Raw genomic sequence first — 26,692 nt, forward strand, 5'->3', positions numbered from 1 at the left:
TACAGTTTATTTCGACGTAAATAAAATGTGAATTTGTTTTAAAAAAGTGTATATATTACAAACTCATTTTTAGAAGTTTAAATGCCATAGACAAAACTCATCTATCAAATTGTTATAAAGTTTTCTAAAATCTTATTTCTGCTTTCCATCTTTATCTTACCATAGACCAGACAATAACAATTTGAGAACCACACCATTGCATAGACTATATGATTAGTTCTTTATCCCTAGTGTGCTGAGTGGAATGAATTACCTGAGTACTAGTACAGAAAGGGTCTCAGAGGGCAAAAAAGTTGATTGCAGTTTGTGGTAATCACGGGCTTATTTAATGCCACGGCACTTGGCGTCTGAGATAAACGTTGAGACAATCCAAGTGTCAGAACTGTAGGAAGGTCAGGAAGCAGAGTGGTTAGTTATTCTTCTCTGAAAAAGAAACGAACCTCCCGAGATCGTTCAACCCCATGCTCTTGAAGTCCAGCAGCCGTGTCGCGATGAAGTGAGGACCGGGCCTGGAGCCCGAAGATCTCAGACACCTGCTACACACCTCCTGCTCATCTGCTCCACACCTGCCACTCACCTGCCCCACACCTGCTGCTCAAATACCCCACACCTGCACCACACCTGCCCCACACCATCCACACACATTCCTCACACCTGCCACACATATGCCTCACACCTGCCACTCACCTGCCACACACTTGCCACACACCTCCCCAACGCCTGCCCCACACCTGCCACTAATCTGTCACTCACATGCCACAAACCTGCCACTCAACTGCCCCACACCTGCCACTCACATGCCCCACACCTGCCCACACCTGCCCCACACTCCATTCACCTGCCCCACACTCCACTCACCTGCCCCACACCTGCCCCACGCCTCCCGCACACCTGCCCCACACCTGCCCCACACCTGCCCCACACCTCCCGCACACCTGCTGCTCACCTGCTGTGCTGTACCCTTCAGAGCTCTGATTCTCCTCAGCTCTCAGACGGCTGCTGTGAAACTCCAGGGTTTAGGTTTATAACTGATGACGACCGCATTTATCAGTCACATTGACATGTATTTGGCACCTGTAGAAGGCAAGGATCCGGAAGTAGCGATTGTATGGACAGTGTGAATACCTGAAAACGCTCCATCGTTTCTCCTTCGCAGAATCGCCTTCCCGTCTGCCTGTCACCCACCCTTAGGTGCCCGCTGCCCAGAGCCTGCTCTGAGGGTCACGTCTCTGTGGTCACAGCAGCATCCTCCCTCTGGGACTGCATCCTCTGCAACCGCTGCTGTCCCGGTTGGAGGTGAGGAAAGGCAAGGTTAGATGGACAGGCTCCCAGCTCCTGCGTGGGGGTGGGGGCGGGGGTGGGGATCCGGCTCTGCTCCTGCCCCTGAAGAGGGAGTCCGCTGACTGCCTCCCGCTGCTGCAGGTCACTTTGACTGTGTGTGACACAAGCCCCCCAAACCTTGGAGCTCAGAGTGTCCACGAACAGCTTTTTCCCCATATTTTATTGATTTTTACAGAAAGGAAGGGAGAGGGATAGGGAGTTAGAAACATCCATGAGAAACATCTATCAGCTGCCTCCTGCAGGCCCCCTATACGGGATCAAGCGAGAAACCCAGGTACATGCCCTTGACCGAAATCAAACCCAGAACCCTTCAGTCTACGGGCCGACGCTCTATCCACTGAGCCAATCCGGTCAGGGCCACGACCAGCTTTCACTCGCCTCCACCCCTGCCTCTGCCAGGCAGTGCCCTCTCTGCCCGGATGCTCTCCGTCCCCACCCTCTGTGCCCACCAGGACCTTCACCTCTCCTGCTCACAGGGCCTCTGGAGCTGCAGGCCCGGGATCAACCCATGGGCACATGTTCTGGGCTGCGCGTTCCTGCAGGGTGAGGCCACGCTCTGAGTGACAGTCCCGACTGACAATGGCTGCCCTCCTCACCCACCGCCGACTCCTGCAGGAAGTCAGGGACACCCGGGGAGGGGGCGAGAGAACCACGATGGTTCCGCCATAGCAGGGGCCGCCCCAGGCCCACCAGCCCGTGTCCAGGGCATCACTGCTCTCCTGGTAAATGGGCGTGTTGGGTAAGATGGAGGGGCGTGTTGCTATGACGATGTGTGCTCCGTGGCGCTCAGTCAGCACCCGCAGGAGGAGGAAGTGCTGCTGCAGTTATCCTTGTCGCTGGAAGAGAAACACGAGACATCCGTGAACAGGCACCGTGTTTTCCATGACCAGGGACTCCGGCTCACGGCTGGGACCAGGGACCTTCGAGTTTACTCTCATCTCCATGGCCCCGGGCCAGGCAGCAGGTTGTCAGAGTGTTAGCCCCAGGGGCAGGGGACCAGGGGAGTCTCCGGCCAAGGACCCCACATTCTGCTAGAGACACCATGGCCCAGAGAGAGGAGGAGGAGCTCAGAGCTCTGGCTCCTGGACAAGCGCCTTCCCACTGAGGCTGCCTGACGGAGGGAGGGATGGCGCTGTGGGCTGGTGCCCGGGCTTGTGTGGACAGACAGTGCCGTGTCCCAGCTGTGTTCCCGTCGCAGAGACGTGGACTGGGACACGCGCTGCACTTAGCAGGTGTGGAGACCGAGCACCGCTGGCGTGGGATCCATGCGACAGAACAGCAGGAGTATGACAGCGAATGTCTGGCTCCTGAAACTCCTCCTTAGAGAATGTGGTGCGTGTGTGTGTGCGTTTGCCTGTGTGTGTGGGTGCACATGTGCATCATTGTGTGTGTGTGCAGGCGTCACTGTGTGTGTGCAAGTGTGTGCACGCACATGTGTGTATATATTGCCTTACAAAGATTCAGAATTATTTTCGATTCTCACCAATGCACAACTTTCAGGGATTTGTCTTCCATTTTTATCCCAATCGTCACACCCTTGGCAGGTCATCTGATGTGATGCTGCACAGACGTACTTGAATCCCTCTCACCCAGCAGGGCTAGGTCAGGCGCCAGAGGTCAGTGATGGGCATGAATGAAGTGGTGTGAATGAGGCCGACTCCTCTTGCGCCCTCTGGGAAAGGGACTCCTACCCCAGGAGAACCGAGCTGTGGCTCAGGATTCTGGATAGAAAGAGATGGATGGCTGAGGTCTGGGTGCCGGCTCTTCTCTCTGAGCTCCGCTGATTCCCACAGGCCAGCGCCCACGGGACAGGTGACTGCCGCTGTCCTCTGCTCATGCCTGCTGGCCATGCGGGGACCCAGGCACCTCCATCCCAGGAGTGCTTTCTGCTGGGTAGTCACGTTCCACGGGTGCCTGATTTCCTTCGGGTCCTGCGGCGGGGCTGGCAGGGAGACGCACAGGTAACAGGAGGTGGCCTCTCTCCCCATGAGGCTTTACCAGAGGAGCTGGAGAAAGAGAACACTCGCTTTTTGTTAAACTATGAAAGTAGCACAGGGAGGTTCAAGTTGAAGATGATGGTGGGAAGCTAACTATTGGAATCCTGTCCCAATACCAAATGAAATATGTAAAAGTGAAAAGCAAAAATTGCAAAAAAATATTCCTGGCAACAATCAAATATTCCTCTCACTGCACATTTGAAAATGGGTGGCCCAGGAAAGGAGAACTCTGACAAGTTAGTTCTTCAAGGGCTCCAAGCCCCACTATACTGGCCCCACCTCACCCTGAAGTCCTGCAAGAAATAAAGGCGACTCCCTGAAATACTGGGATGTCACTCCACCCCCATTTGGAGGAAGGCCCACTGTGGGGAGCGTAGGCAGTGTGTCCCAGCAGACCAATGCCAACACTGTCCTCACAGCAGGACCACAGGGATGGTGGTGGGCAAGCTCATGTGTCTTCACACCTTCTGAATCTACGTGGTATCAAAAGGACAGGGTGCCTAGGAACCCTGTTAGAATGTTAAGGACCAAGAGAATCTTAAAATCTGAGGGGGAGCGCGCGAGTGAGAAGCTGCAAAGGAATAACAATACAGATTAAAGCCATTCCCTCATTATCAAAAACAGAGGGTAGAAGACAATGTGATCATGTCTTCAGAGGCTTGAGACAGGTAGCAGTTTACTTAAGATGCTGACTAGCATTCCAAGTGAGGGCACCTGAAGGTGTTTTCGACAGACACAGGTCCTACTAAACCTGTAAAGGCGGTACTTCAGCGAGAAGAACCGGGTGTGGTTGGGAAGAATCGGCAGAGAGAAGCAGCGGTGATTACAGACGTAAGGAAATCATGCTGGAATGAAAATGTCGCAGGTACTTTTCAGAATTGTAAAGCAGGAGGTATGGAAAGGACTAGCCAGTGAAAACATGGGACTTGGGAGAGGAGAGTACAGGGAAAGACTGGGCTCATAAGTCTTTCTTTATTGCAGTGGTTCTCAACCTTGGCTGCACATTAGAATCACCTGGGAATCTTTTTAAAATCCTGATTTCTGGGCTTCATCCTCTGGAAATTCTGTCTCTTTGTTATTAATTTTGTGCCTCCACCCCATAACAAAGAAACAGAATTTCCAGAGGATGAGGCCCAGAAATCAGGATTTTAGAAAGATTCCCAGGTGATTCTAATGTGCAGCCAAGGTTGAGAACCACTGCTTTATTGGGAGGGGGTGTATGGAAACTGACCGAATTTATGTTTTGTGAGAAAAAATGCTAAAGGAATGCAAGTTAAAAAGTATAAAGGGAATTGCTGAAATAATAGAATAGAATAGAATAGAATAGAATAGAATAGAATAGAATAGAATAGAAGACTTCCAAGCCCGCAGAGGAAACATAGGGATGTAGAGAGCCATCTAGCAGGGGCAGACAAGGAGAAATCAAATAAAAACTTTAGAACATTAAGTGGAAAATGCAAAATAAGGTGGTAGACCTATATCCGTAATCACAGTAACTGAAAACATAAAATCCACTTACATTTTGTCTGAAAGAAGGATTTAATATTGAGAAAACCTGCTTTATTCATGTATAAGACATACTTAAACACAATTACTAAATATGACATGAGGATGAAAATTATGAAAAAAGTATACCAGAAAAATATTAGCTGAAACAAAATTAAAATAGCTACTTTATTATGTAATAAAAGACATTTTACTACAAATTTGTGTGCACCTAACTTTATAATCTTATAAAATATATGGCAAAACTCAATAGAATTACTGGTTGAAATTGCTAAATCCATAACCAGAATGGCCAAGGGTCTCACAGAACCTGATCGATGAAGTGGACAAAAAGGAAAGTTATAGTCTGTTTAAATAATACAGCTAATCTTGATTATATACACACATGTGCAGTCAACATGTTCACTGATAAATAGAAGATTAAAACATTATTTATAATTGGGCCACAAAGGAATTCTCAATTAAACCAAGGAATTTATATAGTAAAGACCATCATTGCTAACAACATTATAGACAAAATGAAAAACTACCTATGCTCCTCAAAATCATACATTTGGAAATTAAACTTACACTGTTTAAAAAAAATCAGTGTCATGAAGATGGTGACCGGCAGGAAGGTAGGGAGGGAGAGAGTGGTGAGAGCACGAGGGAGCGATAGAGGAGTGTGTGGACGTGTGTGTTGTGTGTGTGTATGAGCTAGGGATAGTTAGATTCTGCAGGTCTTCTAAGGGGCTGATAAATCGGGCAGTCTTAGACAGCGAAGTCCTGCTCCCAGTGCAGACACTCCTAGGCGGCCAGCACAGGCACAGAGACCACGCCATTTTGAGAAACAGAGCTGTTTGAGACGAGGATCCTGGCCTCAGAACCAACCAGTCTGGTCTCAGACGCAAACCAGGACCCTGTAGCCACTGGGGACAGAGACCTTCGACCACAGCTACAGACCCACAGACACCAAGAATCCAGACATACCAGTGGCAGATCTCTGTGAGTAACAAGAGCCCATCCCCCTCCCACAGGCTCTCGGGCAGCACCATAGTAACTGATAGACCCACCCCTCACCCTGGACTCAGTGCTGCTACAGGAATCTTAGTCTGGGAATGCGCAAACACTGGGAACTTGTTCCCTGCAGCACAGGCTACAGGAATCTTAGCCTGGGAGCTAACACATGAACGCTGGAAACTTGTTCCCAGCAGCACAGGCTCTGGGACCCAGATTCTCCGGGCAGGAGGCAGCACCAAGTACCAGTGACTTGACTCTGTTTCTTAACACCTGAGCCTGGGATCCAGGATTCCCAGTGCATTCACACTAAGAGCCAGTGACTCCAACTCCTGGGGCATGTGCACACAGGGACCCTGATTCTCAATGCGAGGCTGCGCGAAGCAACAGAGACTCTGATACTGGATTCTTGGGGAACTCTGACTCCTGGCGCACGCTTGGGGGCTCTGATTTTCAACACACTCCAGAGGGATCTCTGGAATAAAAAAAAGACCTCAAAGAAACCAAGATGGCGGCATAGGTTAACGCCAGAGTTTGCTGCCTCGAACAACCACTTCAAAAATACAACTAAAAGACGGAACTGACATCATCCAGAACCACAGGAAAGCTGGCTGAGTGGAAGTTCTACAACTAGGAGGAAAGATAAAAGCATACCGAGACTCAGAGGAGGCACGGTGCTGAAGTAAAATACTAAGGTGCGGAGTGCGCATGGAGCGGGCTGGTGGTGGAGGGCGCGGTTGTTGTTTTCAATCGGGAGGGAGTTTCAGACTCTGAGCTCCAGATCCGGGCGAGTCTCTAGGGACCCAGACTCAAACGGGAGAAGAGGGACTGTCTGGCTTCGGTCGGAACTCGAAGGCAGCTTTCTCTCTGAGGTTTGCAGCGGTTGCTGGGATTCTGAGAGGCAGAGCCCCTGGGGACGGGACTGAGAGCAGCGATAACTGCTTGCTCCGCCGGCCCTGTAGATCCCCTGGGACCTGCCCCGCCCAAGCCCTGCACAGAGGTATTTGCCAGATAGCCTCAGGCAAAGGCTAGATTAGCACCTCCCTAGAGGACAGAAGTTCTCCCACTGCAGACACAGCTGATTCTCACAGCCAGTTGGCCTGGAGGTCAAATCCCCCCCAGTATTACCTACAACAATCAAGGCTTAACTACAACAAGACTGCGCACAAAGACCACTAGGAGATGTACCAAGAAAGCATAAAAAATGCGGAGACAAAGAAACAGGACACAAATGTCAGAATTGGAGGATATAGAGCTCAAAACCACACTTTTAAGGTCTTTCAATAATTTTCTAAAAACTGCCGATAAACTTAATGAGATCTACAAGAAATCTAATGAGACCCTCAATGTTGTGACAATGAATCAACTAGAAATTAAGCATACACTGACTGAAATAAAGAATATTATACAGACACCCAACAGCAGACCAGAGGAGCGCAAGAATCAAGTCAAAGATTTGAAATGCGAAGAAGCAAAAAACACCCAACCAGAAAAGCAAAATGAAAAAGGAATCCAAAAATACGAAGACAGTGTAAGGAGCCTCTGGGACAGCTTCAAGCATACCAACATCAGAATTATAGGGGTGGCAGAATATGAGAGAGAGAACGATATTGAAAACCTCTTTGAAGAAATCATGACAGAAAACTCCCCCTACCTGGTGGAAGAAATAGACTTACAGGTCCAGGAAGCGCAGAGAACCCCAAACAAAAGGAATCCAAAGAGGACCACACCAAGACACATAATAATTAAAATGCCAAGAGCAAAAGACAAAGAGAGAATCTTAAAAGCAGCAAGAGAAAGAAACTCAGTTACCTACAAGGGAATACCCATACGATTGTCAGCTGATTTCTCAACAGAAACTTTGCAGGCCAGAAGGGAGTGGCAAGAAATATTCAAAGTGATGAATACCAAGAACCTACAACCACGATTACTTTATCCAGCAAAGCTAACATTCAGAATTGAAGGGCAGATAAAGAGCTTCACAGATAAGGAAAAGCTAAAGGAGTTCATCACCACCAAACCAGTATTATATGAAATGCTGAAAGGTATCCTTTAAGAAGAGGAAGAAGAAGAAAAAGGTAAAGATACAAATTATGAACAACAAATATGCATCTATCAACAAGTGAATCTAAGAATCAAGTGAATAAATAATCTGATATACAGAATGAACTGGTGATTATAATAGAATCAGGGACATAGAAAGGGAAAGGGATGTGAGAGACGCGGGAAGAGACTGGACAAAAATCGTGCACCTATGGATGAGGACAGTGGGTGGGGAGTGAGGGCGGAGGGTGGAGTGGGAACTGGGAGGAGGGGAGTTATGGGGGGAGAAAAGAGGAATAAATGTAATAATCTGAACAATAAAGATTTAATTTAAAAAAAAGAAAAGACCTCGAATAGCTGCAGCAATCCTGAGAAAGAAGAACAAAGTAGGTGGGAACTCAATACCAGATATTAAGCTGTATTACAAAGCCACTCTTCTTAAAACAGCTTGGTACTGGCACAAGAACAGACATATAGATCAATGGAATAGAACAGAGAACCCAGAAATCAACCCAAACCACTATGCCCAATTAATATTCGACAAAGGAGGCAAGAGCATACAGTGGAGTCAAGACAATCTCTCCAATAAATGGTGTTGGAAAAATTGGACAGATACATGCAAAAAGATGAAACTAGACCACCAACTCACACCATACACAAAAACAAACTCAAAATGGATAAAGGATTTAAACATAAAACGGGAAACCATAAAAATACTAGAGGAATCCACAGGCAGCTAAATTGAAAACATATGCTGAAGGAATTTCTTCTCTGATACTGCTCCTAGGGCAATGGAAACTAAAGAGAAAATAAAGAAATGGGACTACATCAAAATAAAAAGCTTGCCCTGACCGATTTGGCTCAGTGGATAGAGCGTCGGCCTGCAGACTGAAGGGTCCCAGGTTCCATTCCAGTCAAGGGCATGTACTTTGGTTGTGGGCACATACCCAATAGGGGGTGTGCAGGAGGCAGCTGATAGATGTTACTCTCTCATTGATGTTTCTAACTCTCTATCCCACTCCCTTCCTCTCTGTAAAAAAATCAATAAAATATATAAAATAAAATAAAAGAAAAAGAAAAAGAAAGAAAGAAAGAAAGAAAGAAAGAAAGAAAGAAAGAAAGAAAGAAAGAAAGAAAGAAAGAAAGTAAAAGCTTTTGCACAGCAAAGGAAACCATCAACAAAACAACAAGAAAGCCCAGTGCATGAGAGAACATATTTGCCAATGATATCACCGATAAGGGTTTAATCTCCAACATTTACGTACAACTTAACAAAAGGAAGATAAACAATCCAATCAAAAAATGGGCATCGGACCTAAATAGACACTTATTGAAAGAGGGCATACAGAAGGCTGAAAGACATATGAAAACATGCTCAAAGTCACTAATTATATGAGAGATGCAAATCAAAACGACAATGCGATATCATCTCACACCTGTCAGAATGGCTATCATCAACAAATCAACAAACAACAAGTGTTGCAGAGGTTGTGGAGAAAAAGGAACCCTTCTGCACTGCTGGTGGAAATGCAGACTGGTGCAGCCACTGTGGAGAACAGTATGGAGTTTCCTCAAAAAACTAAAAATGGAACTCCCATTTGATCCAGTGATCCCACTATTAGGAATATATCCTAAGAAACCAGAAATACCAATCAGAAAGGATATATGCACCCCTATGTTCATAGCAGCACAATTCACCATAGTTAAGATTTGGAAACAGCCTAAGTGCCCATTAGCAGATTAGTGGATTAAAAAACCATGGTACATCTACACAATGGAATACTATGCTGCAGTAAAAAGAAGTAATTCTTGCCATTTGCAACAGCATGGATGGAACTGGAGATCATTATGCTAAGTGAAATAAACCAGTCAGAGAAAGATAAATACCACATCATCTCACTCATTTTGTACAATATAGAAAACAACATAGACTGATGAACAGGGACAGATCCAGAGACAGAGAAACAGCGATCAGACTATGAACCCCCAGAGGGAAAGTAGGGGAGGGTGGGGGTAAGGGGAAGAGATCAACCAAAGGACTTGTATGCATGCATATAAGCCAAACCAATGGACACAGACAACAGGGGGATGAGAGCATGAATTGGGGAGGGGGAGGTTGGGGGTTAATGGGGGATGAGGACACATTTTTAATACCTTAACCAATAAAGAAATTTTTTTAAAAAAATCAGTGTCCATAATAATGTGTATGTGCACATATGTGCATAGGGTCACATGAAGGACATTCATGAAGAGTGATCATCAACTGTAGACGGTCATTTTACAATGGTGAAATTTAGGATTTTTTTTACTTTCTTTATTATTTGTATTAGTCATTGATTTTCCATTGAATATGGTTTATTTACAGAATTCTTATTGTGGAAATAATTCTAAGTATGTTTTAAAAGTAAATTTGAAATATGAAATATTTTTAAAAATATGTATTTTTATTGATTTCAGACAGAGAGAGAAACATCAATGATAAGAGAGAATCATTGATCGGCTGTCTCCTGCACGCCCTCTATTGGGGATCGAGCCCACAACCCGAGCATGTGCCCTGGCCTGGAATGGAAACCTGACCCACTGGTTCATAGTCGACGCTCAACCACTGAGCCACGCCGCTGGGCTGAAATATGAAATATTTTGTATTGAACAACAATGAACGCAACAAAAATAGCTAAGGGAAACTCATAGCCTTAAATATATATATTTTAAAAAGATGAATGAAGAGTTCAATTAAAGAAAGCAGGAAATGAAGCAGTTGAGTGGTCCCATATAAAGTGTAAGGTAGAACTTGACAAACACAACAGTAACATTAAAATAAAAAACCAAGGATGGTTAGAGATGGCTTAAAACATCAGTTCTCCCCAAAATTAAAGGAAGATATTGATATAAATAAAAACAGAGAGAACACGAACAAACCCATACTGGGAACGCTCCAGCACACAGGATGTGGCTACAGGTTCCCTGGGATCTGGGAGGGAAAGGACTCATGCTCCCGCCCCTGGCTCCTGCTGGGTGCTGGGTGCATGGCAGTCACCCAGGGCTGTGCTGCTACTTGAGGAAAGCAGCTATCCTTTCCTAGGAGGGTCTGTGCCCACAGGCAGGAGTGCCACTGCCCAGGCTGCCTCCCCACTACCTCCCAGCCCAGCGCCCTCGAACCCCACTGCAGGCCTCTCCAGTGGCTTTTCTCTGATGTTCCTTTGTTTGGGGTGAGTTAAGCCAAGGGGTCAGACTGGAGCCTTCCTGCTATCAAAGAGGAATTTCCTTTTCCTCCCATTTGTGGGAACCTGAAGAATCTGAGGGGAACAATCCCTTCTGTGTGATCCCAGCAGCGGCTGGTGCTCCAGGTGTGGGAGGGGAGCAGGCACCTGGACCCTCTTAGCTGCAGGGCACCCGTGGGCAGCCCTCCTCACAGCCAGCAGGCACCCCATCACCATCTCCACCACCAACACCTGTTGACAAGGGGAGACATGACATTGCTAATGCACGGGGCTCACCTTCTGTCCCTCAAAACCCATTTGCCCGGAGAGCTCTGAGATGCTCATTCCTAACAGAGTAAGAGCTGCTAATGGCTTAGCATACTGTCCCTCTCAAATGACCTCATAACTCTTCTCCCGCAGTAGGACTTACTAACTGCACCGGACAGGGTTTTGTTTCAAACTTCCACATGGTAGTGGCAACATTTCATCCCTTTGAAGCTCCCTGCCATGTTTTTAAAAAAATACAAAAAACAGTGCACACAATTAATAACTATATTGAGCTATGCTGTATCATGTTGTAGCCGCTAGCTCCATGTGCCTATTGAGTGATTGAAAGCTGGCTAGTCTGAATTGAGGTGTGTTGTAGATATAAAATACAAACTGAGAGTTTAAGACAGTGTAAAAAGCTGTAAAATGACTCACTAATTTCTATGTTGGTTACCTGTTGCAATGATATTTTGGATATTATCAGTTAAATAAAATGATTAATGTCACCTATTTTCTTTTACTTTTCTATGCGGTTACCAGAAAATTTAAAGATTTGCATGTGGTCTGCATTTTCATTCTAGTGGACAGTGCTGATAGAGAGATGTGTGCCTCGTTCAGGTACTTTAATAGTCATTTCATCTGTACCGAATTGCTCATTACTCCTCCATTTTAAAAAATGAAACTGAGGTTGGCAATTTGCTCTTCATCTCACAGTTACCAGCCAAAACAGATCCTGAGCGCTGACCACAGAACCCCGCCTCCCTGTAGAAACCCAAGGACAACAGCCTCTCTGGACAAAACATGGACTGGGACTCAGACAGGCAAACTTGAACACAAAGCTCTTTTTCTAAAACTTGGTGTTTCCCTTAAAGCAGTATTTTTTTTTGCTTTTTAGGTTGGAACAGCAAAAACAGATGAAAAGATTTTAAAAATCTCATTGCTCTGGGGCTCAGAGGGGCTCTTTATGCCGGGGGAATCGTTCTGAGGGACAGTCAGACAGAAAGCACTGGTAAAGAAAGCTCTGTTGTAGCAACACCTCCCCCCTTTTCATTGCCCCTCACCGCCTATTTAAGTTTCTTCTTCAGGGAAAATAGATTGGCTATTGGCTGACTGTCCGGTTATTTTGCCTCAAGCCCTCCTGCCCTTCCCAAGCCTGGCAGAGGCCGATCACTCACATGTCGCCTTTGCTCTCAGGGACTCTGCTTTGCTTCCCCTGCCACCGGCTGCCCCTGCCTGGTAACAGCGAGGAGAGAGGATTAGGCTGCTGCCATCCCATCCCAAAGTCACCCCTTGTGTCCTGCATCCTTGGCCAACACCCACAACGTCCTGTCACATAGAAAGGGTGAGACCAGAGTGTGGGGCAGAAAAAGCCTGGGGCTGCAATCTTGGCTCAAGGAGAGAGAGTTCGCCATCACTGGAGGACTTAGCCTTTACGCAGGGTTGGTGTGGATGAAGCTGAAGGTACCTTCTACCCTAAGAGTCAATAATTCTATGGCAAAGGAACTCCACAGAGGAAGGAAACTCTAGACCCTCCTTCCAGTCGGTGGTCCCATCCGTTTCCCCCTCCTTCTGCCTCCATCCACAGCGGCTGAGTCCACCACCCCTTGGTGCTGTGTCTCCTCCTGCTTCTGGAATAATTAGGTCTCAAAGGCTGATGGCGAATGCAGCAGCTCAGGCAGGTAAACAGTCAGTGCTGATAAGAGAACTCAAAAGAGATAACTAGTTCAGGAAACTAGGTTTTCAATGTAACTTCAAAGGTCAATCAATATTCCAAGGAAATCAGCCTGAAGCTGAACACACAGAGAACAGGTGAGGGCCCTATTGTTCCCCACCTCCCTTGTTACATGTGCAACAGTCTACCTTCAAGTTCTCCTAGTATTTCCTCATTTTTGCTGATGGTTTACATTCCCTTTTCCTTATGTATCTTTTTTAATACTTGAAGATTTTATTTGTAGCATGACAGGAGCAATACATCGCACCCCATTTATAATTATTTGTATGATTTTACTTGTCACAGACAGTTGGTCTAGAGAATTTCTGGGACCAAGGAGTTATCTGGATGTCTCACCCCTCACTTTGAAGTCCTCTGTATCCAGCCCTGCGCGCGGTACTGTGGATCCATGACACAGCTCCTGCCCCTGAGGAGTCTTCACGGTGTTGGGGAGACAGGCACAGGGCGTGTATGAAGAGCGCGGTATGAATGTGGAAAAGAGGGTACAGACCCTGCCTCCGGCTGGACTGCGTCTCCCACGCCTTCGCACAGACTCGGGCTCAGGCCTGGCACCGCTCTTGGTTAGTTCTGTCCTTCTGTCCCCTCACAGGTGAATCTGGGGATTCTCTCAGATAAAACCTCACTGTGAAACGAAACCTGACCGTGTTCCTCATCTCCGTCTCACCTTTCCCCTTGGAATTCCTTCCAGCAGCTTAAACCAACATATCCCCCGTCAAAATGCTCTCAGCTTCCCATAATCAAAACTGTCCTTCCAAGCATGTGTTACTGCTGTCTAGACTCTAACCGGCTTTGTATCTCACCAGACCTGTGCACGTGGACAGCCCACGTGTCATCTCTCAGACTCGGTTTCCAACATGGAAATTTGTGCTACTAACATCCTTCCCCACCTCTTTCTCCTTTCATCCACATGCTAAGGAACCAATGGAAAAAAATAAAATGATGAAATCACATGCCAGTAGCAAATATCACTAATATTGTGATAGTAGTTTGAGTTCACAATCTCTTTTGTTCCTATAGCATTTTTTTGTTAATGACTTAACTAATAATATTTTATTACATTTATAATTTTTGGAATTAAATGTCACATTACAGTCACAAACAAAGCCTATACTTTGGCCACCACTGAAAGCATTTTGAATAATGAGCTGCTAACTGGTCCCCCATCTCCAGCATCCCTGTCACATTGTAGCTTTATGTACTTTGCTCCGCTACCAAGGTGGGCCCAGACAGCTTATCCTGGATTCCTGGGTTCATTGTTACCCTCCAAGTGTCAGACTGAGCCTCAGCTGTGCCTACATCTTGGGTTCAGATACATTTCAGCAACTACCCGGAAGTGCTCCAGCTAATCACAATCATATTTATTTGTAGGACACTGAGGAATGTTTTGTATGAGAACTTACCATGACGAGAGGAATGGGCGAGCAAGTCCCACTCTGTCACAAAGCCTGAGCCGTAAAAGAGGAGAAATGATTCCGAAAACAGTGTCATTACCTTCACTCAACACCTGCCCCAGCCCCGTGGCTCAGATCCACCTCTGCTCTGTAGGAGAGAGATCAATGGTTGTCCAGCCAAAGCCAGAAAGAGCTGGTTCAGTGAAAATGCACTGGCACAGTGGGGCTCAGGCACGAGGGATCCCAAAACAAAGGGGCCTTGGCCCTGCTGTGGAAATCCTCTCACAGGATATAACACAACATGGGCAGGTCCATCCTGCCCTCCTCCACCCTGTTTGTGCATAAAGGGTGATGTCTCCATAAAGATCTGTCTAATTTGCTAGTCTTATAAAATCTCATTAAACAGTCAATTTTTATCTTTATTCTTTAAAAGGGACTTAGACAAGGAAGAAAGAAATTACTGTCCAGGGGCTGAATTTCGCTGGAGAAGATTGGACTAGAATGTGGAACGTGGACAGATGGCTGTGGGCCTTGGTGAGGCAGCACCGGTACCTGACACTTACGGGCAACAGGGGTGAGAGAAGGAAGAGTGGTGTGGGACATTAGGAATGGACCATGATGCAGAAGCTGTTATAAGTGGCAAATATTTGCTCATCCTAAAAAGGAGCCTGCATGGTAAATGTTATCACCATTTTATGGAGGAAAAAAAATAAAACCAAGGTTGAGATAACATGGACAGTATAAGACCACTGTTTGAGAGTGAACTAGAGTGTGAACTTTGGGATAATTGCACCTAAACGGCTGTGCCAGCCTCGTTGCCCTCGTGCTGTGCCAGTAAGTCCATGTTCTCCTTGACTCCCCAAAGGAACTTCATTAGTGCCTCCATTAATCACTGAGGAAACAGGTGCAGAGAAGTTGTTACTCAACTTATCTGACTTTTCTCCAGGAAGCTGGAGAACACACGGTGGGCTCAAAGTACCATTTTCCTCCACGCTGGTTCCATTCATGTCAACCACACAGCCCATCAAACCAAAGTGGCCAGTGATTTAGTAGATCTACCCACTAACTTATAGAATCTGAGTTTACTCCTCAAGCGTCCAGCCTAGAAACTGCTGAACTTGGACGAGATCCTCAGGTTGCCCTTGAGACAAATCACTCTCACACTGTCAGCCTATTCAGCTGGCCGGAGCTTCAGCCTTTGTTTCATGGTTTGCACCTGAGTTCATAGGGGCCTATGGTCCAGTTTTTAAATCTACCCTTTACGACTGACAGCACCTTTCCCCAAGACTGCTGGTATGTCCTTGTATTGTCTCAGATCCCCCCACCGCCCCAGTTCTATACAAACTGCTGAGGCCTCAAACCATTGCAGTTCCCAGAACTTGACATTTATCCTCAGCTCATTTTTTGCATGAAGAAAGCTGCCTGCAATGCACTTCTGTTTGCTCCCATCCCCCGCACTTACCTTCTGAATTCGGAAGGCTGTCCTCTTGATGAGTGTTCTCTGAGCTCTTCAGGTGTGCTGATTAGCATAGCTTCCCACTCCAGAGGGATTTTCTGAAATACGCTGCAGTCAAGCTCTCGTGTTACCTACAGCTGGAGTAATTGTGGGGAAAGGCTACACCTGAAAAAATCTTGAAACACGTGTGTTAAGATTTGCAAAGCATAATCACCATTCTGAACCTATGTTCATACACATGTGCACCTAAATTCACATGTGTGGGTGCATCACCGAGAAACCCAATGAGACAGGTTCAAGGCCAATGGTGCAGCCGCAGACAATTCGAGCAATTCCTACTTGCACTCTAAAATGAATCAGACGAATATTCTGTGCAGTAAATACATTTTTATATAATGACATTTAAACTCTGCATGAAAATTCCAGAGAGCAAATAACATTTTCTGAAATTAATGAATCCATCAACTCAGGTGAAGTCTTCCAAAACCCTATCATGTCACAGAGCAATTAATTGGGTCTTTTCAGAATTTAACGCATTGCTTCTGAATGCCAGAAATATTGGACAGGTCTGGCAATTTAGGCACTTGTCTAAATCAAAGGGGAGTTGGCGCTCACAGCATTTATTATAGGTGCATGAGCAGTATCAGTGCTTGTCTAGAGACAAGGAATTGTTAATATTGTACTTGTGCAAGTAAAGAGAATCTGTTAACTCCACTGAACACATTCTTTTTCTTAGTATCCAGTAGGTTAATGTAGCTTAGCAAATAACCACATGTGGCCGCTGCTCACAGAATTCCCTAGTGTTTTCAGTCTTCTCCATGTATATCTATCAGAAATCTGATTTTCTGGGCTCAGGTCTTCTAAATGTCAGGTCCATCCCAATGGCAAATTAAATACCTTAGAAAAAATATTTCCTCTCCCATGGTGCAGACGTTAATGGTCCTTCAGCAAAGGCCAAGACTCTATTTTTAAAGGAAAAAAATCTACTTCCTCCAGAAATGAGTACCCGTGACTAAGACCATAGCTTTTGTGTTGGGTTTTAGTCCTCTTTCTGTTACTTTTGAGGAAGCACGACCAAGTTATCCAACTTCTCCAAGGTTTCATTTTCTTGTGTGAAAAACAAGGTAAGCTTATCTGCCTCATAATGATGACCTGGATGTTCAAAATAATAATTTACGTAGAGCTCTTAGCACAGTGCCAAGCACAAAATTAGTGCTGAGCAAGTGGTATCTCCAATCAGATGAGCTCCTGCACAAATTAGTCTGGCAGTTCCCTGATGACTGAATTTATGAGTAAAGTTTTTTCCTAAATTAGAAACATCTGAACACCCTTTAAAAATAAATAGTGTTTCATTTTATTTAAAGCTATATAGAGAATATAGATGGATGGACAGCATTGCTGGCTTGATGTCCTCAAAGCAATATTGTTAAAGGTCAGATCAACTAAAAGGTAAGCTACACAAATTATTCCATGAGTCATTTCTCTATAATTTACATCTGCAGACCATTTTTATGTATTTATGTAATTCCACTGTTAATAATTAAGCACTGTTATGACACAGCTCTACACTGAAGAAAACATTCTAATTAGCTGTCATGTGTTGTGTGATTATATGCCAGCATCATGCTTAAGGATATTCATTCATTATTTTATTTAATTTCCACCCAACATCCTAAGATGAGTCCATCTGATTTGAGAGCCCAATCCTTAATCACTAATTATCCTTTCCACTAACTCACCATCTGGGCTGGCATGGGGACAACTACACATGGGTATCTGGAGGCCCAGGGAACATCTTGAGTAGGAAAGTGAGCACCATAACTTTAAAGCGTTCATACTCTCTCAGATCACTTCCAGCCTAAGAATCCTATTGAGAACCCCAACCCCATGTTTTTTCTACTCCACACACCCAGGTTCCCTATCCTGGTACCCCTGAGGCCTGGAGCCAGCATTCTTACCATTCTTGAGAGTGTGTCCTCTTGAGTTTGTTTTTGGGATGTTCTGCTCCTTGACTCTCCTCAGTTGTCTCGGGTCAATCTCAGCTTTGAAATAGGCCATTCCTTTTCTGCCTCGAACTGTGTTTGGTGTATCTGGTTATTTTATCTTTTTAACCTGGAATTCCATTTCTACCTAATCCTGCAGGTTGCTGTCTGCATTTTGATTCTGTCCTAACTCTTGGCCATCCCTTCAATTAAAATAGAATTTTATTCATATCTCCATTCTCCCCTAAGCAGCAAAGGTTAATCTATGAAACACAAAGAGAAAAGGAAGTATAAAAAAAGAGAAACCTTGGCTATTATGCATTATGTTTTGAATAGTATTTCCTATAATATTCCTTTCATCTCTCTTCTTCCCATTTCAGACCATTAAATGGGAGGTTGCCCTAACCGGTTTGTTCAGTGGGTAGAGTGTTGGCCTGTGGACTCAAGGGTTCCTTGTTTGATTCCAGACAAGGGCATGTACCTTGGTTGTGGGTGCTAACCCAGTAGGGAGTGTGCAGGAGGCAGCTGATACAGGTTTCTCTCTCATGCTTCTGTCTCATCGTTGTTTCCAACTCTCTATCCCTCTCCCTTCCTCTCTGTAAAAAATCAATAAAATATATGTTTATAAAAACGTGAGGATAAGGAGAAAAACTTTCTTTTACTCTAAGTTCTTAACTCCAGCTCACCCACAAGATCAGATCTCTGAGGAATTTCAGATTATCTGATGTTTCCTTTCTGCTCCTAATACTTTTTTTTCTTTTTCTATTTTTATCTTTTAATAATCTTATCTCTAGACATTTACCTTCAGAATATTCTCTTTCATAGAACCTATTTCTGCATCAACCAGTGACCCTACTCTGGTCTTTGATTTAGCTAAAACTTCAGTGTGTTGATGTGTATGGTCTGTCTCTCTACTAGGCTAAAATTAACCCATAGAGCAAGGAGTAGTTAGAAACAGCACTCACCAAACTTTACTAATTTTTGAAAGATTTTCTGAAAGAATATGTCCTTTTAGAAACTGAATTCTTCCCTGGTCATTTTTCATACACATGCCAGTAGCCATATGAAGTACTTTAAGCAACATGCTCTTCTCAAGCACTATAGGAACCAAGATCACAAAATTTAACAAATTATTACACTTGAAATAAAGATATTTAATTGAAAATACTATGTGCTGATTCTTTAAGTATAATCTTCTTATGCAAATATGCAAGGAGCTCCTAGTCTATGTGTTCTCATTTTGGAAATCAATTGTTTCTAATAGCCACATAGTAACCGACTAAATAATAGAGTTAAAAATTCTCCGTAATAGCTCTGTCTCCAGACAGGTTTCCTGACTGTGTACTTTTCTCAAAGCTTGCTCACAAATGACCCCTTTGGTGCAATAGGAGAAAAATGATGGCCTCAGAGATGATCTGAGACTTTAATATGGGAGCAGTAACTATTTTCCAGAGGTCTCTTGATCCACCTTCATGATATTCCAGCCAACAATAGGGAGATTATAGAAGGGACCTCAGAGACCACTCTGTCCAAAATCCTCATTGAAAATTTGAGAAGCACAGATGCAAGGAGGGGAAGATAAAGTCAGTTACTCAAAATAACACGTTAAATGGAGGAAATAAATCAAAATCCAAGTCTTCTAAGGCATTATACAATTAAAGGCAACTACTGTAATTAGCTAAACCATTGTGAATAAATAAACATGATGGTGCGCTTCATGCTCTTCATGAATACAAACTCAGGCTTGACCAATGGAGTGTGGTGGAAACAGCATTATGCCATTTCTCAACCTATTCAAAGAAGAATGGCAGCTTCTGCTTTGCCCTCTGGGAACCCTGACCAACAATGAAAGAAGTCTTACTATCCTAACACCTCTGTGTGATGAGAAATCCAAGCCACATGGAAAGGTGCTGTGCTGACTGACATTCTATTTAACAGCCCAACTGAGCCCTCAGCCAATAGTTAGCTTCAACTTCCACCCCTGAGGTCCAGTTCATTTGATGATCCTCCATATGACTAAAGCTCCAGCCACTATCTGCATGAGAAACCCCACAGAAAAACCACATAAGTAAACCCAGTCAACTCACAGAACCAGGAGAAATAATAATAAATTGTTATTTTAAGCCACTGTCTTTAAAAGAGCTAATTGTGCAGCATTAGGTAATCAGACGACCAGCTAATAAAGAAACCACTGAAACATTTAAACAGGAGAGTGGTAATAATTCAGCTCATAACTGAACACTTTGCATAGGTAGGGCCCCGGGCATCAGACTAATTAGAAAGTAGGAGATAAACACTTTGTCCCCTGCTCTCATACCCATTCTAGTTTATTTGAGGTTTGGGGGCTACTGGTTGGAACTGAGTGATGTTCCTCCTCCCATGTGCATATGATACTTATCCCATAGATTCTGAAGATATCAGAGGGGGGAGAGAGAGCGAGAGAGAGGGAGAGGGAGAGGGAGAGGGAGAGGGAGAGGGAGAGGGAGAGGGAGAGGGAGAGGGAGAGGGAGAGGGAGAGGGAGAGGGAGAGGGAGAGGGAGAGGGAGAGAAAAGAACCAATACCCTTACACAGAATTTCTGACCCATGACTGATAAAGTACCAGGTTCCAACTCAGGTAGCAAGCGACGAATACCACCAACGGTCCCTGCTTCCTGGTGCTCAGACTCTTATGCTTGTGTAATTCCATGCCCTGCCAGATAGGGCGGACCCATGTAATCAATATGATGCTGCAGAAATGGCCATGCAACGGGTGAGGTTAGGTTTTAAATGACATTTCAGCTTTTGCCTTGCTCTCACTTGCATCGCTCATGCTGGTCAAATTTGCTCTCCCCATGTCTGTTTTACTTTATAGTAAAAAGCCTTATATATGGTCAAACAAAATACTTTACCACATTGTTTATCCTCAGAAATCTGTTGCCTATTCTTGGTCCTCTGTTTTTCCCTCTGAATGTTTAAATTAGTTCATGAAATTATCAACAAAACCTTGTTTGTGTTCTGATTGCACGTCCATTGATCAACATCGTGGAAAGGAACAACCTTAGACTACTAACTCTTTCTCTTTACAGACAGTGATGGGATGGTGTATCATCCCATGCATGAGGTGTTAATGGAAACTGTGTTGACCAAACAGCAATATAATCTCCTCCTAAACACTGCAGAGCAGGAAAGTCAAGGAGTGTTAGCTGAGTTTGAAGAAGAGTTAAATAAGAAAAGTGGGGAATTGTGGGTATAAATAAGTAATCTTTTCTGTAAAGAAGGTATTTTAGGCAGCCACCATTTTGGCCCAGGCGATTTTCAGTTCCCTGGGGCCGCCATTTGAAGCGGCAAGGTCAAACCATCCCTTTTTACTTTAAATTAGCCAATGGCACAAAAATGTGAGCCTGAGCTCTGACCAATCAAGACTGAGGGACAGATGACATATGTCAGACAAAAAACCCTGAGGGGATGGCCTGCTCAGTGTCCGTGCTGCCAGGCCCTATGAGTGCACACCTCCTGCAGGAGTAAAGGTATTGCCTGGCTGTCTGGCTCCTGAGTATCCTTTGTCTTCTGCCAGGACCCCTGCTTTTGGGGCTCCTTTTCTTTCTAACACCATGCAGACCCCACACACAATGAGCTGATGGCTGCAGCTGGGAACACATGCAAATATGGAACAGAACCTCTGGACAACGCGTTAGCCCTGCTAGAGACACAGCTGGGCTTTTCCCTTGGTGAGATGAAGGGAAATGGGACTCTGGGAACTCAAGGATGTGATTTCATGCAAATAAATGCCACCCATTCTCCCAGGGGAGTCTCAGAAAGTTCCTTTTCTTGTGACATCGCAAGAGCCCCACCTTCACCGGCAACGAGTGGGGACGCAGAGAGCTCCCCGTCCATAGCACCGTATTTATTTTTTGCCCATTTGCTTTGTTCAAATCAGGATCTAAACAGGCTCCATACTGTGTATTTGAATGACACATTTCTCAAATGATAAGAATGTAATATTGCTTTATTTTTAAAAATTCATTTGCTAAGGAAATGGGGTCATTTGTCCTATAGTGTCCCACCTTCTACTTTGCTGATTATATTGCTCTGATGTAACACAAAATAATTTCATCCCCGGTATTTCCTGAAAATTGGTAGCCTGATGTTAATCAGAGGTTCTCAAAATGTTTTGACCTCATGACACTTTTACACTTAAAAATTATTAAAGACCCCAAATAATATTTATTCATATGAATTATTGATATTTATGATATTAGATGTTAAAACTATTTTAAAAATATTTAGTTACTAACTAGTTTTGATCATTTTCAAAAAACTGCCTCCAAAAATGCCCATATGAGAATGACAAGTTTTTCTCTCCATCCATTTTTCAAGTAAGAATTGTGTTTCATGAAAACTGTAGATTAAAACTGTTACAAATGCTTTTTCTGTAGACAAACGCTGTATTTTATTATGCAGACTTCCCATAGATATACAGAACATCAAAAGAAATATATCCAAGGTTTCAGACTTAATAAAATTAATTATTTTTACTGTTTCATCAAGTTCATCCAAAACAGTTTTTCAGTAAAAATGTCTTGTTTCTTGCAAGTGCCTGGATATGGAGAACACCGGTTGATGCTACTGCCTTGATTAATGCTGATGCATCAGAACTTACCCACCTTGCTTTCATCCCATAGTGTGATTGTCAACACAGTAAAAAAGACAGATAACATTTTAGTATCATTATGAAAGTTACAAGTTCACGGGCTCCCTGGAAGTGTCTTGAAGACCCCTTGGGTCCCCAGGTCACAATCTGAGAATGCCGTTTGGAAGTGTCAAATGGCCGTCTCCGAATTGGACGGAGCTGAGGAACTGGTCTCAGGCTTCCCCCATGGAGGAAGGCACGGCTATTCATCTGCTGTTCCCTCCTGGTTTCCCACGGAGTTACAAGACCCTGTAACAGCAGCTCTGAACCACTGCTTTTTATCTTGGTTCTAATTGTTTCTTTTCCCTCAACTAATATTTATTTCTCAGCAATCATTCCTATTTCTATACGCACCTGACTTTTACTTAGTGATTTACTTTTATTTATTCTTAAAATACAAGGTTAAAAGAAATATATATATATATATATATATATATATACAGGAAAAAATAAAACTTATTCATACACATGCCTAGAGGGACCAGTACTTGGCAGATTGCTAAAAACACAACAACAAAAAAACAAAACAAAAAAACCCAAACATTATCAATGTTTTTCTTATCTATTCAATGCCACATTTTCTAAACCACATAACATCAGAATTTGTGCCACACTACCTTCATTCCAGGAAGTTTTCAGAAAAAGAAAACTGGGCATAGGATGATAAAGTCCAAACTGCACCTGTTCCTAAGGAAAGTGCTGGCCTGCTAACTGAAAAGAAATGATATCTGGGGCAATTACCAGCCATTGCCCCCAATAGTCTATTACCCATGGCACAAACCTCCTTGAACCAATGCCAAGATCTTTCCCGGTATCCCTGTCCTGGTCCACATGCCTGCTATTCATTTCAAGGCCACACCCTCAGACTCCCTTATAAAAGCCGAGTCTTTTCTGACGTGACCAACCATCCAGCTACCTGCAAACAGGTAAGTGGGAGCTGAGAGGAGGTGAGAGCCATGGCAGGGGTTTACCTCACACATTTGGGGAAAGGCTATAGGAGGATTCTGGTCTTCAAAGAACATCAGTCTTAGGGGTAAGAGGGTGTACAGATTCTCCAATTATTTCCAGGATTATAAAAGGAGATAGTTGTCACCAAGATCAATTGATTCCAAGGAGGGTTGTCAAAGGAAAAGATAAGAGGGAGAACACAGGGATCCCTACATGCCCTCTCTCTGACCGCACTTCTTTAAAGATCTCTGATTGCTTCTTCAAGTCACAGACATTGTACAATGCTGCCTCCCATGGCCCTGCCCAGCGTGTTCTGGATGCTGTTCTCCTGCCTGATGCTCCTATCGCAGGTGCAAGGTGAGATTTCTCTGCCTCCAGCACTGGGTTCCCTGTGAACGCTCAGGGCCAAGAGGTGGAGGAAGCCTCCTGTGTGATGCATGTGGCATGGTGAGGTATCTCCTCACACAATGAAACTGCCTGCCATTCCTCCACCGTCACTCCTTCCTTCAGGGTAACTCATGGGGTGGAGGGGGGGACCACGGTGGTCCATTAACAGTGAAATGAGATGGTTTCCATTTTGGACTTTGGCAGGATGAAGAGAGAAAGCAGGAAGGGTCAGTAGTGAGAGAAGCAGGAGAATGACTGGAGGATTTGGTTTGAGAACAGTCAGCTCAGAGTGGGGAAGTGTTGGACTTTGTAATAAAGGGGGAGGGTAGAACAAAAATGGATGCTTCTTCATTTAATAAGGGAGCTAGTTCAAGATCAAGAAATCCTGAAAGTGTTGGAAATGATGAGAGGTAGGCAAGAGTTTGGTGTTCGTTCCCCCAAGCACTGGCTCACAAATATTCCCACAGTTCCACCACCCATTTCCACACTTTGTTTCATCCCATTTCTCTCTCTTACGTCCATCCACCCCAGGTGAAGAGTCCAAGAAGCAACTTGAAGCTCTACCGAGCACCTGTCCCGAAGGCTCCTATTACCATCGCTTCTACTGCTATGCTTTGTTTAAGACTCCAAAATCCTGGTCTGAGGCAAATGTGAGTATGTGCATTTACAGGTAGAAGTATTACATTAGAGACAGGAGGGAGAGGGGATGGTCTCCATTTTCCAGACTTTTTTGGGAGTGAGAATGAGCACTCTCATCTTTTACACACACACCTCTTCTTACCCCTCAGCCCTGCCCTGCCCCAGGGACGTCTCAACCTCCTCCTCAGTCTGTCTCTTCCCCACACAGATTGCCTGCCAGAAGCGACCCTCGGGATACCTCGTGTCTGTGCTCAGTGGGGCTGAAGCATCCTTCTTGGCAGCTCTGGTCAAGAGCAGTTCGATCAGCTACCAAAACATCTGGATTGGGATTCATGATCCCACACAGGTGCGATGGCATCACCTGTCTGTTATCTCTGAAGCTGCTATGGCCCTTCAGGCCCACTCCCTGTCCCTGTGCCTGCCCAGATAACTCCAGAGCTTAGAGATCTGCAGGGACATTTGGGGGAAAGGGAGGACCTGGAGGCCAGGTGAAGAGCTGAGTTCTGTGAAGGTCGGTAGTCTGCAGCTGAAGTTTATCTGCCTCTTGTCCAGATTTGTATACCATTCAGACATGACACCCTGTAATTCAGTTCTCTGAGCTTCAGTAAGGAATCCTACATGAAGATGAGATGCATTTTTCCTTGTAGAATAGCCATTGCCTTTGAGGTTCAGGGTGTAATTATGAATTCACTGCCAATTGTTGTCCAGCCAGTAACATGTTACTCTGAGTGGTTCCATTGGTCTTTATGGTTATTGACTTTTGGATTTACCAATAGGAGCAAGGAATTAGGAAAGAGGAAAGCTCAGTGACAGCAAATGGAATAGCAGACCAAATTCCATGATCCTGAGGGGGGGATCAGGTGTTCACCTGAGGGAATCATGCATGGAGACCTCTAATGACCACTCAACCTCACCTGCCTCCAACTCTACTCAGTAGGGCTATGAAGCCAATGCAGGTGGATGGGAGTGGAGTAATAATCATGTGATGGATTACCTTGCCTGGGAGAAAGATCCTGCCACCATTTCAAATCCTGGCTACTGCGGGAGCCTGTCACGAAGCTCAGGTAAGAAAGGAAGAGCTACCTTCTGGCCAACCTTTCCATCCCCTCATCCCCGTTCCTGGGCCTCACCTTCAGGGAACTCTCCTGAGCCGGGAAATGCAGCGTTGGTTTGTCTTCTCCCATCTCCTTTCATCTCTCCTTTCTGTGAGTTTCCTTCCCTTGGAGAGGGTCCCTGGTGATGATGAGGGCGGGGCTTTGAGTCCTAGGCAGGTCTGGGATGTCTCTCCTTTGAGCCCTGAGCTCCACCAGCCCCACTCACTTAAGCTCTTCTCTCTCTCTAGGATATCTGAAATGGAAAGATTATAACTGTAATCAGGTGTTACCCTATATCTGCAAGTTCAAGAATTAGGTGAGTCCAGCGGGCATGGCTCAGTGGTTGAGCGTTGATCTATGAACCAGGAGATCACAGTTTGATTCCCAGTCAGGTCACATGCCCAGGTGCGGGCTTCATTCCTGGTATGGGGCATGCAGGAGATATCTGATCCATGATTCCCTCTCATCATTGCTGTTTCTATCTCTCTCTCCCCCTCCCTTCCTCTCTGAAATCAATTTAAAAAAGAAGGAAAAGAATCAGGTCAGTGGGAGCCAGCAGCCTGAGTTTGGGATGCAGCTCATCCTGGGACCAAGTGAGAACCCACCGGAAAGGAATATTTTTGCACACCCTCAAACCCAGCCTCTTCTTTTTGACCTTCCCTCCTCCTTGCCCTCATTTCAGGCGTTCTTTGTTTCCAATGGCCTGAAGTCTCAGAGTGTAATAATAAAAATTTTATTCAATACTTGTGCATTTTTGTGTTCCAGTCTCATAGCAAGACTGAGGAGTCAGTGGGTGAGGGAGAAAATTTAGGTGCTGCCTTTGTTCCGTTTCATTCAGGCTCCTGGGACAATGCCCACAGGGACGTGCCCATCAGCACATTTGTGATGAGGATGTCGGCCTTGTTCACAAAGGATTCACATCGTGTGCAGACAAACTGGTCTCCACACCCTCTGCTGCCCCTGCCTCCTGATGGTGTGGCACCAACAGCATCGGGGGTTACTGTTAGCCCACGATGGTGCTACTAAAGATTGTCCCAAAATTC

At 44.9% G+C, this 26,692-nt stretch overlaps 2 protein-coding genes across 4 annotated transcripts in view; both read left to right on the forward strand.

The window, feature by feature from the left end:
* Window positions 1-26,392, forward strand: part of LOC132213752 (lithostathine-like) — a 42,589-nt gene extending 16,197 nt beyond the window's left edge. For both annotated transcript variants that reach the window (XM_059660694.1, XM_059660692.1), the window contains exon 7: window positions 26,179-26,392. The gene's annotated coding sequence lies outside the window, so the exon portion shown is untranslated. The remainder of the gene's footprint in view (window positions 1-26,178) is intronic.
* Window positions 23,457-26,392, forward strand: LOC132213754 (lithostathine-like). Of its 2 annotated transcripts, XM_059660695.1 has the most exons (7): window positions 23,457-23,507; window positions 23,801-23,886; window positions 24,448-24,566; window positions 24,764-24,901; window positions 25,493-25,619; window positions 25,898-25,965; window positions 26,179-26,392. In XM_059660695.1, the coding sequence occupies exons 2-6, from the start codon at window positions 23,811-23,813 to the stop codon at window positions 25,963-25,965; spliced, it is 528 nt and encodes a 175-aa protein (XP_059516678.1). In that variant the 5' UTR covers window positions 23,457-23,507; window positions 23,801-23,810; the 3' UTR covers window positions 26,179-26,392. The 2 variants fall into 2 exon arrangements, with proteins under 2 accessions (XP_059516678.1, XP_059516679.1); XM_059660696.1 differs by lacking the exon at window positions 23,457-23,507 and having other exon boundaries at window positions 25,898-25,969.
* Window positions 26,393-26,692: the final 300 nt, after the last annotated feature.

Source organism: Myotis daubentonii, chromosome 12 (assembly GCF_963259705.1).
Source record: "Myotis daubentonii chromosome 12, mMyoDau2.1, whole genome shotgun sequence".
NCBI lineage: Eukaryota > Metazoa > Chordata > Mammalia > Chiroptera > Vespertilionidae > Myotis > Myotis daubentonii.

What these genes read in the sequence shown, in the direction of transcription:
- LOC132213754 (XM_059660695.1), top strand. Translation starts at nt 23,811, where the DNA reads ATGCTGCCTCCCATGGCCCTGCCCAGCGTGTTCTGGATGCTGTTCTCC. An exon ending in GCTCCTATCGCAGGTGCAAG is followed by an intron (nt 23,887 to 24,447) that starts GTGAGATTTCTC and finishes CATCCACCCCAG; the next exon opens with GTGAAGAGTCCAAGAAGCAA. An exon ending in AATCCTGGTCTGAGGCAAAT is followed by an intron (nt 24,567 to 24,763) that starts GTGAGTATGTGC and finishes TTCCCCACACAG; the next exon opens with ATTGCCTGCCAGAAGCGACC.